At 38.1% G+C, this 14,191-nt stretch overlaps 2 protein-coding genes across 2 annotated transcripts; both read right to left on the bottom strand.

The window, feature by feature from the left end:
- Positions 1–232: 232 nt before the first annotated feature.
- Positions 233–1,760, bottom strand: LOC145907251 (sulfotransferase 1A1-like). Its single transcript, XM_082994680.1, has 4 exons — positions 1,466–1,760; positions 1,112–1,225; positions 681–790; positions 233–385 (listed from the first exon to the last, which is right to left on the bottom strand). The coding sequence occupies exons 1-4, from the start codon at positions 1,758–1,760 to the stop codon at positions 233–235; spliced, it is 672 nt and encodes a 223-aa protein (XP_082850806.1).
- A 1,413-nt stretch (positions 1,761–3,173) lies between these two features.
- LOC145907250 (uncharacterized) lies at positions 3,174–13,904 on the bottom strand. Its single transcript, XM_082994679.1, has 15 exons — positions 13,643–13,904; positions 13,381–13,494; positions 12,824–12,933; positions 7,948–8,089; positions 7,759–7,874; positions 7,243–7,405; positions 7,078–7,183; positions 6,828–6,843; positions 6,293–6,524; positions 5,882–5,995; positions 5,448–5,557; positions 5,004–5,145; positions 4,281–4,399; positions 3,852–4,008; positions 3,174–3,283 (listed from the first exon to the last, which is right to left on the bottom strand). Exons 1-15 carry the CDS (start codon positions 13,902–13,904, stop codon positions 3,174–3,176), a joined length of 2,013 nt encoding a protein of 670 aa, XP_082850805.1.
- Between the last annotated feature and the right edge of the window lie 287 nt (positions 13,905–14,191).

Below are 14,191 nucleotides of genomic sequence, written 5' to 3'. Positions count from 1 at the left end.
TATAGATTTCCATTTTGTGAAACCTCGGCCAATTGCCGATATGTACCTATGTTGATTGGTACCTAGTTTGGTACTCAACATATAGACGATTGGCCGAAAGGTACCACAAAATGGAAATTTGTGTGCTTGCTAGTCTAACAGCAGCTGACAGTCACCCGCTGCACTGGTGAGACCTTACAGGTCGAAATCGTGTGTACACCTATTTGCAATTCAAAGTACTTATCGAATAACTTTAAACAGTACCACTGAAGCACTTGTCATAAAACTCTTTTTCATCCTTGGGAAAAATTGGAGTGGTATCAGGTACTTTCATCAAAGGTAAAGACATCACGAAGTTGTAAAAAGAAACCGCGCGATCCTTCGGGTTTCTTAATACGTAAATAATCTAAACAAGTAGAGAATTGTTAAACTGCACCCTAAATGTACATTAACATTAAGTTTCTTCAGATCGATAACACTCATTGCCAATTGATATCAATTTATTAACCCGTCTATCATTATCCATACTATCCTTATTTCTGAATGTCAAAAATGAGTAACAATCTCCCGCTTGATTTTAAGAGGGGGGTCTTGGGTAAAACAAGAGGGCATCAAATAAAAGGACTTTAAAACAACTGGTTTAGACGATTCTGTTTCATGAGTAAAATTTTTCAAAATATTCTCATTGACCAACAAGTAACCTTCACTCCACGTTGTCTGAGCTTCCCAAGGTTAACGAGAGATGCAGGAAGGTGGGTGCCTAGAATCCGTCGTGGTAAAGGAACGTTTTCTGTGACTCGGTACTTGGAGGCTGTCGAAAGAAGAAATGTTATTGTAAATACTTCTGCTTTTCTCTGGGCTGAAGAAGTGGCAAATTAAACTTTACAGTACGTATATTTGACATTGCATTAAACATTGCTGCGTTGACATATACATTAATACTTAAATTGAGAATAAGTGCATGCATTCTACAGTACACATCCTTTAAAAACGCATCTGTTTACCACTACGGCGAAGACAGATAAAACGTGTATTGTGCCGTTTTATACAGAACAAAAGCACTTCAAACAAATGAACTCCGCGATTTGTACCCGGATGAAGACTAGTTTAGATAACCTGTAGATAGATTTACCTGGGCCAAACTCCAAGTACGTGAAGAAATGAGTGAATTTGGCAGCTTTTGCCAGAAGCTCAGGTTGGCGTCCATAAATAATATTTTGCACGATCGCTGACATCCAAGTTGTACCTTTTAATATAGAAAAATATATGTCTTGTAACTACAACCAGTTGCTCATGACGACTATTCAGTGGAGAAACAAAAAAAAGGTTTTATATATGAAAACAATTAATTTTGTTCAGTTTGTTTTTGCTCTAAACGTCTTGTCATTTTTCACACTTACAATAGCACCTCATAGCGCACCCCCAAATTCCAAATTATTTGCTATAGGTAAATGATGCAATAACTTAGTCGCAACTAACTACAAACCAACGCAAAGGTTTTGTGGAATCAGTCTCACACTCTCTTCCTCGTTATACCGACCTGTCTTTGGATGCGTAGATATCAAGATATCGTTACTTCTATACTCAAACTTATCGTAGGCATATCTTGTTGGATCCTCATTGAATCCCGGAAGAAAATAGTAATCTTCCACCTTATCCAGTTGAGACCGGTTTAGGTAATTTGTCTGAAACCATCGCTTGTATTCCTCTGCGTGAACCTTGTGCTCATCATCAACCAGTTCCATTGAGGGAGAAACAAAAATATCGAAAAACTGCTGCATGGTGTATCGTTTAGTCAACCGTTTAGTCTGTTTTCGTCGTGCTTATGATCAAGACAGTACTTTTGCCGTCCACGCAGCACTCACGTAATTTCTGGATTGATGTCCCTCGGGCGATTTTCGAAGAACAGTGTATGCGAGGAAGGAAGGTGAAAGATGCTGATAATCACGATTCGCTAAATGCTTTTGGGCTGTTCCTTAATATACGACGCTGAGATCAAACTGACAACTCACTTTAATTTAGCAATAGGTTCAATGTTATGTTTGTGGAAAGTAGAAGTGTGGCGGGCAAGATCGTTGTATGCTGGTCACCAAAGCTGCACTGGTGAGACCTTGAAGGTCGAAACAGTGGATACGTATGCAGTTCACTTCAAACAAATTTGAATAACCTCCGAAAAAAGCCAAGCAAAAAAATATTTTGTTTTGCCCAAACTTCAATTTCTATGGGTAATTTTGCCCGGAAAACACATTTCAGGTAGAAGTTACGAAATTCCCCGCACGATGGTAATGTTAGATATTTGTCACAGGTTTCTCCTAACATAATTGTCGTTGGGCCTTTTATCTCATAGAGAAAGCGAAAGCGAGAGACAGAGAGAGGGGGGGAGAGCTTTGGAGAAAGGAATAAACTAATATTTGTGAAAGAAAGAAAGAATGCAATAACTCGAATGTTTGAATGTACGAGAAATTGTGGACAAGCAAGTAAATTACAAGGCATGTAATGATAAGGTTTACGAAACACTCTAGGGCTAATTATAGCACACTGTAGCCAAATATTAAGTCTGTCTGATGGTATTTGACTTTGGCTGGTATATGTTACAGATGTCTTGTTAACGTTTTGATCGTTTACTGCAACATTTGGCCGGGATGTTTGCCAGCATCATAGAAGTAAATCCACATGCTCGAAAGAGTACTACAGGCCGCGGGTCGGACGTTTTGAAATTACACCATTAGAACTGTAGGTGGTCGCGTAGAAACAAACAAGAGACTTGGTCGGGTGATTGGCAGCATTGGTTAAGGGACGGCCTCAAAAATCAAGATGAAAATCTACTCGGGATTCGTGCCCAGGATATTCTGGGTTCAAATCCCGTTGTGGTAAAAAAAGACTTTCAATACATAAAACGAACATAACAGATATAAAAGGTATAATAGGTTCTGATTATTTCTATTGACCTGCTACAAAACCAAAGTGGTTTGCTTTTATCTATGCTGTGCTGTCATCACTTCCGAAACTGGAGCAATCACTCACGTCAACTGTTTGCTAACGGTTGTTTTTCTAAACTAAGCAAAATTAGACCACTTGTGTTTAATGTGTTGATCATTGGTTTAATGCACAAAAACTTGTTTCAATAGCTACACCGGCAACATTTAATTTTAAATTAAGAATCTAAAACATTCTCAAACCGTATGTAGGTTTGTTTACTCGTATATAAACTTAATGTCGGTATCGCCCAGGAACTCCTTAACCTTCTGATCAACCAGCTCCGATTGAGCGACCGTGAGGTGGTCTTTCCATTCACCGACTTGACCTAGACAGCATTTAGTTAATATATAACCTATTTAATGTAGCACGTAATGCGACACTCCAAATGCACCTATGCATGCATGAAGATATAAATATCACGCAACGTTTTGCAGTCTGAATGTTAAAAATACTGCTGAAGATGCCCGTTGAACTTTGTGGCGGCTATATAGTCACCGTCATCCGTTGGGGACCCAAATTAGGTGCAACCATTTGTCTACAGCCCACATGGTTCCACATTGCTCAATTGTATGATTTAAATATGGTTTCTGATAAATTACTACTGATGGTGCCAGGTATGTTTTATTTCTGCAATACAGAAACGTAAAAATAAGAAAATTATTGCCAAAAGAGCCATATTGCAACAACTGGTTTCTGATGCCCCAACAAAAATACGTGAATGATGCCAATAGCCTATGCGAAATATATTTTTCGAGTTTTTCCAGTCCAGTAAATAGTTGAATTTAATCCGAGGTATCTTACTACTGACAAATATAACATCCTTCTCAGTAAACAGTCTTGCACGTTTTACGTTATGAGATAAAAGCACATGGTTTTAAAACTTGGTGTTGCACCTTTCCTAAACAGTTTTTCTGCGCCCTGAATGCCTCCTTCCTCCGCCTTTTCTTTCATTTTTTGGAAGGACGTTTTTTCGACCACGTTGCTGATCTCTGCGTCATCCAGTGTTTCACCAAGAAATTCAGCTATTTTTTTCACTTCCGCGTGAGGGTTCTGCGATCGAAAAAGTTTTGTAAAGCATGTTTTTCGTGACGATGTAGATAAAAGGATTTTTTATATCTTAACGACAGGGTTGTCAGACACACAGTCACGAGGCATTTTCGGGGGAATCTCCGAAACTGAATTATGCAGTTAATCCGGCAAGCAACACCTATTGATAAATCAGATTCATTGGGAAATTTGTGAACGCAAAATGATTGAATATATAAGGTCCAGTTACAATGAATACAAGTACATCGATCGTTTGACACAGGCGGTCTGCATACCTTCTTTAGTTGCTCGTATGCAACAAAAAGCACGTTTTCGTCATTTTTGTGTTTGTTCCAATCTTTCAAGCCTTGAAGGTAGTCGTCGATGACGCTCGTGATATGTTTTGGTTTGCCCTCTGAAAAAATTTGAAAGGGGACTTCAATAAGAAAACCCAAAGCCCACGTTGAAGTTAGCTTTTGGTGCATGGTTTATACCTTTAAGGGTTTGTATAATCTATACATTTGTATTACATCCGGAAGGTTACAATATGAAAAAGCTTTATGTGATACTGCATCCATACACTGGAAATAAATACGTCCGCAAATTCCATTAAGCCTTAAGAGGGAGCTATTAAGCAGGAAACAATTCAAAGTGTTGTATGCGCAAAAGAGCCATAATAATCACTGAGAACTGCATACAAGTGTACACACTGTTTCGACCTGTAAGGTCTCATCAGTGCAGCGGGTGACTGTCAGCTGCTGATAGACTAGCAGGCACAAAGATTTCCATTTTGTGGAACCTCGGCCAATCGCCGATATGTACCTATGTTGATTGGTACCTAGTTTGGTACTCAACATATAGACGATTGGCCGAAAGCTACCACAAAGTGGAAATCTGTGTGCCTGCTAGTCTATCAGCAGCTGACAGTCACTCGCTGCACTGATGAGACCTTACAGGTCGAAACAGTGTGTACACTTGTATGCAATTCAAAGTACTTATCGAATAACTTTAAACAGTACCACTGAAGCACTTGTCATAAAACTCTTTTTCATCCTTGGGAAAAATTGGAGTGGTATCAGGTACTTTCATCAAAGGTAAAGACATCACGAAGTTGTAAAAAGAAACCGCGCGATCCTTCGGGTTTCTCAACACGTAAATAATCTAAACAAGTAGAGAATTGTTAAACTGCACCCTAAATGTACATTAACATTAAGTTTCTTCAGATCGATAACACTCATTGCCAATTGATATCAATTTATTAACCCGTCTATCATTATCCATACTATCCTTATTTCTGAATGTCAAAAATGAGTAACAATCTCCCGCTTGATTTCAATTGGGGGGGGGGGGTCTTGGGTAAAACACGAGGGGCATAAAATAAAAGGACTTTAAAACAACTGGTTTAGACGATGCTGTTTCATGAGTAAAATTTTTCAAAATATTCTCATTGACCAACAAGTAACCTTCACTCCACGTTGTCTGAGCTTCTCAAGGTTAACGAGAGATGCAGGAAGGTGGGTGCCTAGAATCCGTCGTGGTAAAGGAACGTTTTCTGTGACTCGGTACTTGGAGGCTGTCGAAAGAAGAAATGTTATTGTAAATACTTCTGCTTTTCTCTGGGCTGAAGAAGTGGCAAATTTAACTTTACAGTACTTATTTTTTGACATTGCATTAAACATTGCTGCGTTGACATATATTTTAATACTTGAATTGAGAATAAGTGCATGCATTCTTCAGTACACATCCTTTAAAAACGCATCTGTTTACCACTACGGCGAAGACAGATAAAACGTGTATTGTGCCGTTTTATACAGAACAAAAGCACTTCAAACAAATGAACTCCGCGATTTGTACCCGGATGAAGACTATAGTTTATATAACCTGTAGATAGATTTACCTGGGCCAAACTCCAAGTACGTGAAGAATTGACTAAATTTGGCAGCTTTTGCCAGAAGCTCAGGTTGGCGTCCATAAACAATATTTTGCACAATCGTTGACATCCAAGTTGTACCTTTAAATATAGAAAAATATTTGTATCGTAACAAAAACTACTTACTCACGACGACTGTGTGGGGTAACAACTAAAACGTTTTGACTCACGATTATTTCAGGACAACTGACAACATTTAGTTTTGTTCTGTTTGGTTTTACTCTAAACGTCATTGGTCACATTCACAATAGCAACGCTCCCATAAATCCCAAAATATTTGCTATGGGTAAATCATATAGAATAGAGGGTATATGTGTTTACAATAAACTTAACCTGAACTAGCAACAAGTTTCACACTTTCTTCCTGGTTATACCGACCTGTCTTTGGATGCGTAGATACCAAGATATCGTTACTTCTATACTCAAACTTATCGTAGGCATATCTTGTTGGATCCTCATTAAATCCCGGAAGAAAATAGTAATCTTCCACCTTATCCAGTTGAGACCGGTTTAGGAAATTTGTCTGCAACCATCGCTTGTATTCCTCTGCGTGAACCTTGTGCTCATCATCAACCAGTTCCATTGAGGGAGAAACAAACAAATTGAAAAGCTGATCCATGGTGTATCGTTTAGTAAACTGTTTCGTCTGTTTTCGTCGTGCTTATGATCAAGACGATTCAACGCTGCCGATTCTTCAATACAATGGCGTACTTCGCACCATCAGAAAAAAGAGTACATTGCAAATATAAGTCAATTATTAACTAAAGCACACTGACGAAGCAAAATCTTTTCAGTGTAGTGTGTGTCAATAGAAGGTCGTTCTCGTAAAAAGACTTTTTCGCGTGGTTTCTGTCTGTAAGGTCACGACGCGATGTCCAGTGAGCGTCGATTTATTGATGTATTCATTGCTTACTGGTATTTTTTGTTTTCTGCAAAGAATATCACGAAACTTTTGAATTTATTTAATGTGTCGAGCTATTACAATGCATATACGGCAATTTGATGCAGCTTCCAGAACCAGGATTTGTGCTTTAAATGTTCACACTACGTACATCAAATATTGTTTCCAATAAACAGAACAAATTAGCAAGTGAGTGATGTATTTCGATTTTTGCGGGAAAGGAACGACGTCATAATAATTTATACACAATAACTTATGCTACTCGTAGATAAACTTGATCCCAGTATCGGCCAACATGTCCTTGACTTTTTGGTCAACGTGTTCAGATTGTGCGACCGTCAGATGGTCTTTCCATTCACCGACTTGACCTGACCAACGTCATATTTCTTATAACCGTGTTTTGAAAAAGGATGTTGCCATCATTTACCTTTCCTAAACATTTTAATGACTGATTCCTTCTCCTCTACTAAAGCTTCCGCATCTTTCTTCATCTTTGAGAAAGATGTTTTCTCCACGATGGCGTTTATCTCTTCGTCGTTCAATGTTACTCCGAGGAACGAAGAGAGCTTTTTAATTTCAGTGTAAGGATCCTACATCAAAACAAGTTACATTTCATCATTTCTGCGACAACCAATCTAAAAGTAATCATTGGTGTTATGTGGGTGGAAGAGAACAGTTCCCACAAAACTTTAAACTGAAGTGTTGTCCAATGCATTCGAGTACCACGGCTTGCATTATTTCATACATGCCTGCCAATTACCATTCGAAATACATTAAAACGTTTTTCGGTCGCCACTAAACACAAACATTTTCTGGTTTAACGTTTTATGTTAGTTTTGTGCGTGACAAAACGCAGTTTTTAGTATTTTAGTTAACGTTGTGGTTGACCTACTAAGCACTGGTTATGTTTATGATTACTGGTAGTAAGAACTACTTTTAATACCTTTTTCAGTTCTTCGTAAACGACAAACATAACATTTTCCTCATTTCTGTGTTTCCACCAAGATTTTAAGCTATCCATATAATCATCCACAATTCCCGCAATACTTTTGGCTTCCGCTGTTTAGGGCACAACATGCAAAATACATGTAGGTTACTCGTTTTGAAATACTTGTGTTCAATGAATGCGTACCACGAAAACCGGTTTCATAGAAATCTTTTTCCTCTTTCGGAAATATTGATCTAAATTCCTCTTTCTCAATGTAGGGAAAACCCTTGATGAAGTTGTAAAAGGAGACAGCTCGATCTTTTGGGTTTCGTATCACGTAAACCACCTGGAAAATAAAGTCGACAGGTTTTAAAATAACGTGTTGCTAACTTTGATATTAGAATTTGAGTATCAATTTGCATTTTTCATGCTTTGAAAAAAAGACTATTAGATGCATATTTCCAATGAAATTTGCTTGCCTGTACAAGCAAACTTCACAACAAGGTTGGTCACATGTTATAAGAAACAACTGAATTGCCATGTGCCTGACACCAGTCAAACTGAATGCGTTTTTTGCAAAATTTGCAGCAAACGTAACCAGGTCTGTGTTTTTGCGTTTAATTCACCGAATTTCCGAGAATGGCACACACGACAAACCTTCACTCCCTTGTGTTTGAGCTTATCCATGTTGACCAAAGGTTCGTGTAGGTGGGTCGCGTAAACTTTGCGAGGCAGTTTAATGTTCTCCGTGACCCGATATTTGGAAACTGCAAAGTCACGTGAATGACTGTTAATCATTACAAAGTCACGTAGGATGACTGCACGGTCACTAACGTAAATGCAACTACTGCATTTTTTCTGAAATATACAGGGGATATGACGATCTGTATTTACATTACATGTATTGTATTTACATATTTACATTACATTATTTTGGAGCAGTGTTTGGCTGGCAGTTTCAAATATGAATTGTTAATCATATGCTCCCTGTTCACATGTCGCGGCTGATTGTACAGCTAGTTTAAACGGTCCAAAGTTCACATATGTGCCGGGCGCTTGGTAAACATTAGGAGAGCTTTTGTGTCCACTGTAAGAGCAGCTTTATTCAAACTGTGGACGAGATATAAGTGTTACGTTATACGCTCACGCATGGTCTAGAAAAACAAACCGACCACCCCAATGGTTTGGCAATAGTCATTTGCACTAAAATTATATGCGTTAGGCAAAATTAGGATAATATTACATACCTGGCCCAAACTCCAAGTACGAGTAAAACTGGTTCATTTTCACCGACTTTTCTAGAAGTTGTGGCTGACGACCGTATATAATCTGTTTTACTATCGCCGTTACCCAAGTCGTACCTTCAAGATAGAAAGCTACCTCAAGTAACCTTGCAACTTAGTGTTTATAAAATAGAGTTGTAATCTGTGTGCTGCTCATATATAGCTTCTTATATATACAGTGGTGAATTAATTTTCTTTGTTCCTGATGAAGCCTCGTTGTATAACAGTCGTGAATAAAAATACGTTTAAATCAATGACAGTTTTAAAGTATCTTACCGCATTTGGGGTAAGTTGATACCACTACATCTCCACTCTGGTACTCCAATTGATCGTATGCATATTTTGCTGGGGCTCCTCCAAACCCGGGTAAAAATGTATAGCCATCAACCACATTAACTGTCGAAGCGTTCATAAGATTTTGGACGTAGTACTGCCTGTATTCATCAATATGCACTCTGTCCTTTTCTTCCACTAATTCCAAGCCAGGGCCAATAAATTGGTCAGCCATATGTTTTGCTTTATCCATTTTAGTATTTCAATAAGGAAAGCAGCAAATTACAAGCTTAATCTGCTCTATTTGGGTTATTTTGGTATAGCTGAGTTGTGCCGCGCAGCAAGTCACTAGTGTGAAGAGTTGTATGTACTCAAGCTGTAAAGCATATTTACTACCAGCCGCTAGCTCTCCTGTGTATACTCTAGGCCTATGTAGTATGAATAGTATGAGCATAACAGGCACTACGAATGACTTTGGTGTAACACAGTATTTCCCAACTTTTTATATTCCATACACGATACTCAAAGTCACCCAACAGGAAATTCGGTTTGTAAATTTTATGTTTATAATAGTAATATCAAAGAGCAGAAATTGAGCAATTGAAGCAAACATTTTAGATTCTAGTGTCAAAACGTTTTATCAATTGTTCAGTTTATTCTCTTAGTATTAGTACATAAACATGTACAACCCTTTTTTAAACGAAATTTTTCCCTTGCAACACAAATCCACCCGGTGGGGAATTTAATTGGCGCATATTGATGAACACAAGTGTGATTTAAATCCTGCAAGTAATCTTTTTCATACAACCTTACTCAAATCCTGGCACTACATTGTGTCTACTTCAGTGAAAATTAACATTTATTTCACGTAGAAAACAACAATTAGCAAGAATAAACTGCCTTTACATGAGCGAAACCAAGCCGATAAGAATGACGTTGCATACGTCAGAGTGACGTGACCTTTCATCGTCAAGTAAGTAAGTCCAGCAAATGGTTAAGTTAATAAAGAGCCAAGTAGAGACTCAAAAAGCTATAAACAGTTACCTGTCCGAGGTACAGAAGAGTAAATTCGTTTGCACTCGTGTGGGCGTTGACCACGTGCAGAAGAGCGGTGGTTACGTCATCACGAGCAGTTGCAGCAAAAATGGATGAAATGTGACGTAAAAATACCCCTTACGATCTGCAATGGATGGGGAAGTCCCTGTTGATACCCGATCGGCAGGTGAGCGTGAAATCGTAAACACGTGCTCGTTTTGCTTTGACGATTATATCGATCTCTACCGTCTCCAGCGGTAGAATCGTAACGAATCCGTCGTTTGGTTTCACGTCTACGTACTGTGTAATGGCAGGGGTGTAAGTCCGTGACCGCGTGCAGTTGTTGTTGCAAATTTTTGATGGACTGAATTATGAAGCCAAACTCCGAGATGTTGTCGTAGGTATTCGTATATGGGCCATTGTGTTTCTTCTCAATCGTGGAAACATGTATACGCTTGACGATTTTTAATTAAATTTATGTTCATGTCAAAACAAAAATACGGTAACTTTTGGAACAGTCTGGGATAACTCATTATCATTCATATTTCTATATCTGCCAAACGAGTTGTTCTATTCGAAAACGCAAAAGTGTCACAATTTGTTTCTCCTGTTTATGTCATGCAAATACGGCAATTCGATACTGCTCCAAGAACTAGCATTTATGCTTTAAATGATCACACCACGTACATCAAATATTGTTTCCAATAACAGACAAATGCAGGTAGTGAGTGATGTATTTCGATTTCTGCGGTGAAAGAACGACTTTATAATAAGCAATCCAAAAAAATTCAGTTATTCGTAGATAAACTTGATCCCAGTATCGGCCAACATGTCCTTGACTTTTTGGTCAACGTGTTCAGATTGTGCGACCGTCAGATGATCTTTCCATTCACCGACTTGACCTGACCAACGTCATATTTCTTATAACCGTATTTAAAAAAAGGATGTTGCCATCATTTACCTTTCCTAAACATTTTGATGGGCGACTCTTTCTCTCCTCCTGAGGTTTCCGCATCTTTCTTCATCTTTGAGAAAGATGTTTTCTCCACGATGGCGTTTATCTCTTCGTCGTTCAATGTCACTCCGAGAAACGAAGAGAGCTTTTTAATTTCAGCGTGAGGATCCTGTACAACAAAACAAGTTACATTTCATCATTTCTGCGACAACCGATCTAATAGTTCAGATACTCTTCTGGCAAAAAAGCTCCTTTTTCCTTATTTATCTTTTTTTTTTGTCCCAAGAGCTTTCGAGTTTATTGCAAATTATGTCATCTAAAAATTAATTGAAACTATTTCTGGGTATTTTGTAAAAAATAAAAAAATAAATTATCCCCATAACTTTGAGCTGAGGTACTGATGTCCAGTGCACTCGAGTTCATGACTTCCATTATTTGTTAACAGGCGTGCCAATTAGCCTCTGAAATACTTTCAAATGCTTTGCAACTGCCACTTAATTTTCAGGTTTAGCGTTTTATGTTATTTCTATACATGATAAGCTACGAAAGCATTGCTCACACGGTTGTGTTTATGATTATGTTGATAAAAAACTAAACTAATAGTACCTTTTTCAGTTCTTCGTAAACGACAAACATAACATTTTCCTCATTTTTGTGTTTCCACCAAGATTTCAAACTATCCATATAATCATCCACAATGCCCACAATACTTTTGGCTTCCGCTGTATAGGGTACAACATGTAAATATACAAGTTACCGTTATTTGAATTACTTTTTTCATACAGGAAAATATTACTACACAGGGTCATAAAGATTTCGCCTAACTTGATCCACAAATAAATCTGTGTAAAACAGAAATCTGTGCGGATTTTATTGGTTAGGTGTGAACACCTGTTATTTTTGGTTATATATTTGAGTTCAATTACTACACGAAATCGTAGCTTTAATATTCGCACAGATTTCTATGCTTTATAGGCTTGTATGTGGATCAAGTTTGGCGAAAGCTTTGTGACCCGGTGTAAAAGTATTTTCCGGTCAAACAATGCGTACCACGAAAGCAGCTATCATAGAAATCCTTTTCCTCTTTCGGAAATATTGATCTGAATTCCTCTTTCTCAAAGTAGGGAAAACCTTTAATGAAGTTGTAAAAGGAGACAACTCGATCTTTCGGGTTTCGAACCACGCAAACCACCTGAAAAATAAAGTGGACAGGTTTTAAATTAAAAGGTGGTTAACTCTGTTATTAGGTTTTAAAAAATAATTTGCATTTTTGATTCCAGTTTTGATGCAAAAACAAAATATCTGATGCATATTGCCTGAGCAAGCAAATTTACTTTACAACAAGTATGGTCACATGTTAGTAATTTTGCCTTTAGGGACAGCTGATTGCCATGTGCCTGACAACCAGTCAAACTGAATGCGTGTTTTGTAAAAAATACAGGAAACGTAACCAGTTCTGTTTTGTTTTGTGTTAACTAACAGAATTTCTTGGCATCTAGTTGCATTCACGTCGAGATTGGCAGACAGAACAAACCTTCACTCCCTTTCGTTTGAGTTTATCCATGTTGACCAAAGGTTCAGGTAGGTGGGTCCCGTAAACTTTGCGAGGCAGTTCAATGTTCTCCGTGACCCGATATTTGGAAACTACAAATTCACGTGAGTGAATGTTAATCATTACAAAGTCACGTAGGATCACTGCAAGGTCACTAACATAAATGCAACTACAGCAGTTTTACTGAAATGTGCTGGAGATATGATGATCTGTATTTACATTACATGTATATAGCTGTCTTGGCGCAGTGCGTGAATGGCAGAAAAGTTGAAGTATCAATTGTTAATCATATGCTTTCTGTTCAGATTTCGTGGCTGATTGTCCGGCTAGTTTAAACAGTCCAAAAACAACAGTGCCAAGAGAGCTCTTATGTCCACTGTAAGAGCGGCTTTATTCAAACTGTGGTCAAGATATAAGTGTTTATACGTTATACGCTAACGCAAGGTCTAGAAAAACAAACCCAGCACTCCAATGGTTTGGTATTGGTAATATGCACTAAAATTTCGTGCCTTGTTCAAAATTAGGATATTATTACATACCTGGCCCAAACTCCAAATACGAGTAAAACTGGTTCATTTTCACCGACTTTTCTAGAAGTTGTGGCTGTCGACCGTATATAATCTGTTTTACTATCGCCGTTACCCAAGTCGTACCTTCAAGATAGAAAGCTACCTTAAGTAACTTTATAAGTTAGTTTTTATAAAATAGAGTAGCAATCTGTGAGCAGCAACATGTAGCTGCACATATATACAATAGTAAATTGATGTTTATTCACACTATTTCTTTATAACAGTATCTTACCGCATTTGAGGTATGTTGATACCACCACATCTCCATTCTTAAACTCCAATTGATCGTATGCATATTTTGCTGGAGCACCATCAAACCCGGGCAAAAAGTTGTAACCATCAACCGCATTAACTGTCGAAGCATTCATAACATCATTGATGTAGTACTGTCTGTATTCATCAATATACACTCTGTCCTTTTCTTCAACTAATTCCAAACCAGGGCCAATGAATCGGTCGGCCATATGTTTTACATTGGGCTTGGCTTTATCCATTTTTAGTATTTGTCTTAGGAAAGCAGCAAACTATACAAGCTTAATTTGCTCTCTTTGAGTTACTTTGGTATAGCTGAGTTGGGCTGCGTAGCAAGTCACTAAAGGGAGCTGTGCGTACTCAAGCTGACCAGTCCAAGTCTTGTTTTCCTACGCGACCGTTCCCAATTGGATTGTCTGGTCAGTTAAATGTTTGCTTTAGCCCTCTTCAAAACGCCACTTTTTCAGTGTGAAAAGCCCAGCTTTTTACACTTCGGACATTTTTGTTTGTCCGTCTTTTGACAATCTTC

Source organism: Ascidia mentula, chromosome 6 (genome assembly GCF_947561715.1).
Source record: "Ascidia mentula chromosome 6, kaAscMent1.1, whole genome shotgun sequence".
NCBI lineage: Eukaryota > Metazoa > Chordata > Ascidiacea > Phlebobranchia > Ascidiidae > Ascidia > Ascidia mentula.
The sequence above is the reverse complement of the archived record's forward strand: the minus strand, read 5'-3'. Positions and strand labels throughout refer to the sequence as shown.

Bases quoted from the DNA above. Each gene is read 5' to 3' on its own strand.
- LOC145907251 (XM_082994680.1), bottom strand. From the start codon at position 1,760: ATGCAGCAGTTTTTCGATATTTTTGTTTCTCCCTCAATGGAACTGGTT. The intron at 1,226-1,465 runs GTTTGTAGTTAG...CTATATTAAAAG, and splicing joins TCCACAAAACCTTTGCGTTG to GTACAACTTGGATGTCAGCG. The intron at 791-1,111 runs GTAAATCTATCT...TTCTTTCGACAG, and splicing joins GTACTTGGAGTTTGGCCCAG to CCTCCAAGTACCGAGTCACA.
- LOC145907250 (XM_082994679.1), bottom strand. From the start codon at position 13,904: ATGGATAAAGCCAAGCCCAATGTAAAACATATGGCCGACCGATTCATT. The intron at 13,495-13,642 runs GTAAGATACTGT...TCTATCTTGAAG, and splicing joins ATCAACATACCTCAAATGCG to GTACGACTTGGGTAACGGCG. The intron at 5,996-6,292 runs GTCGGTATAACC...CTATATTTAAAG, and splicing joins ATCTACGCATCCAAAGACAG to GTACAACTTGGATGTCAACG.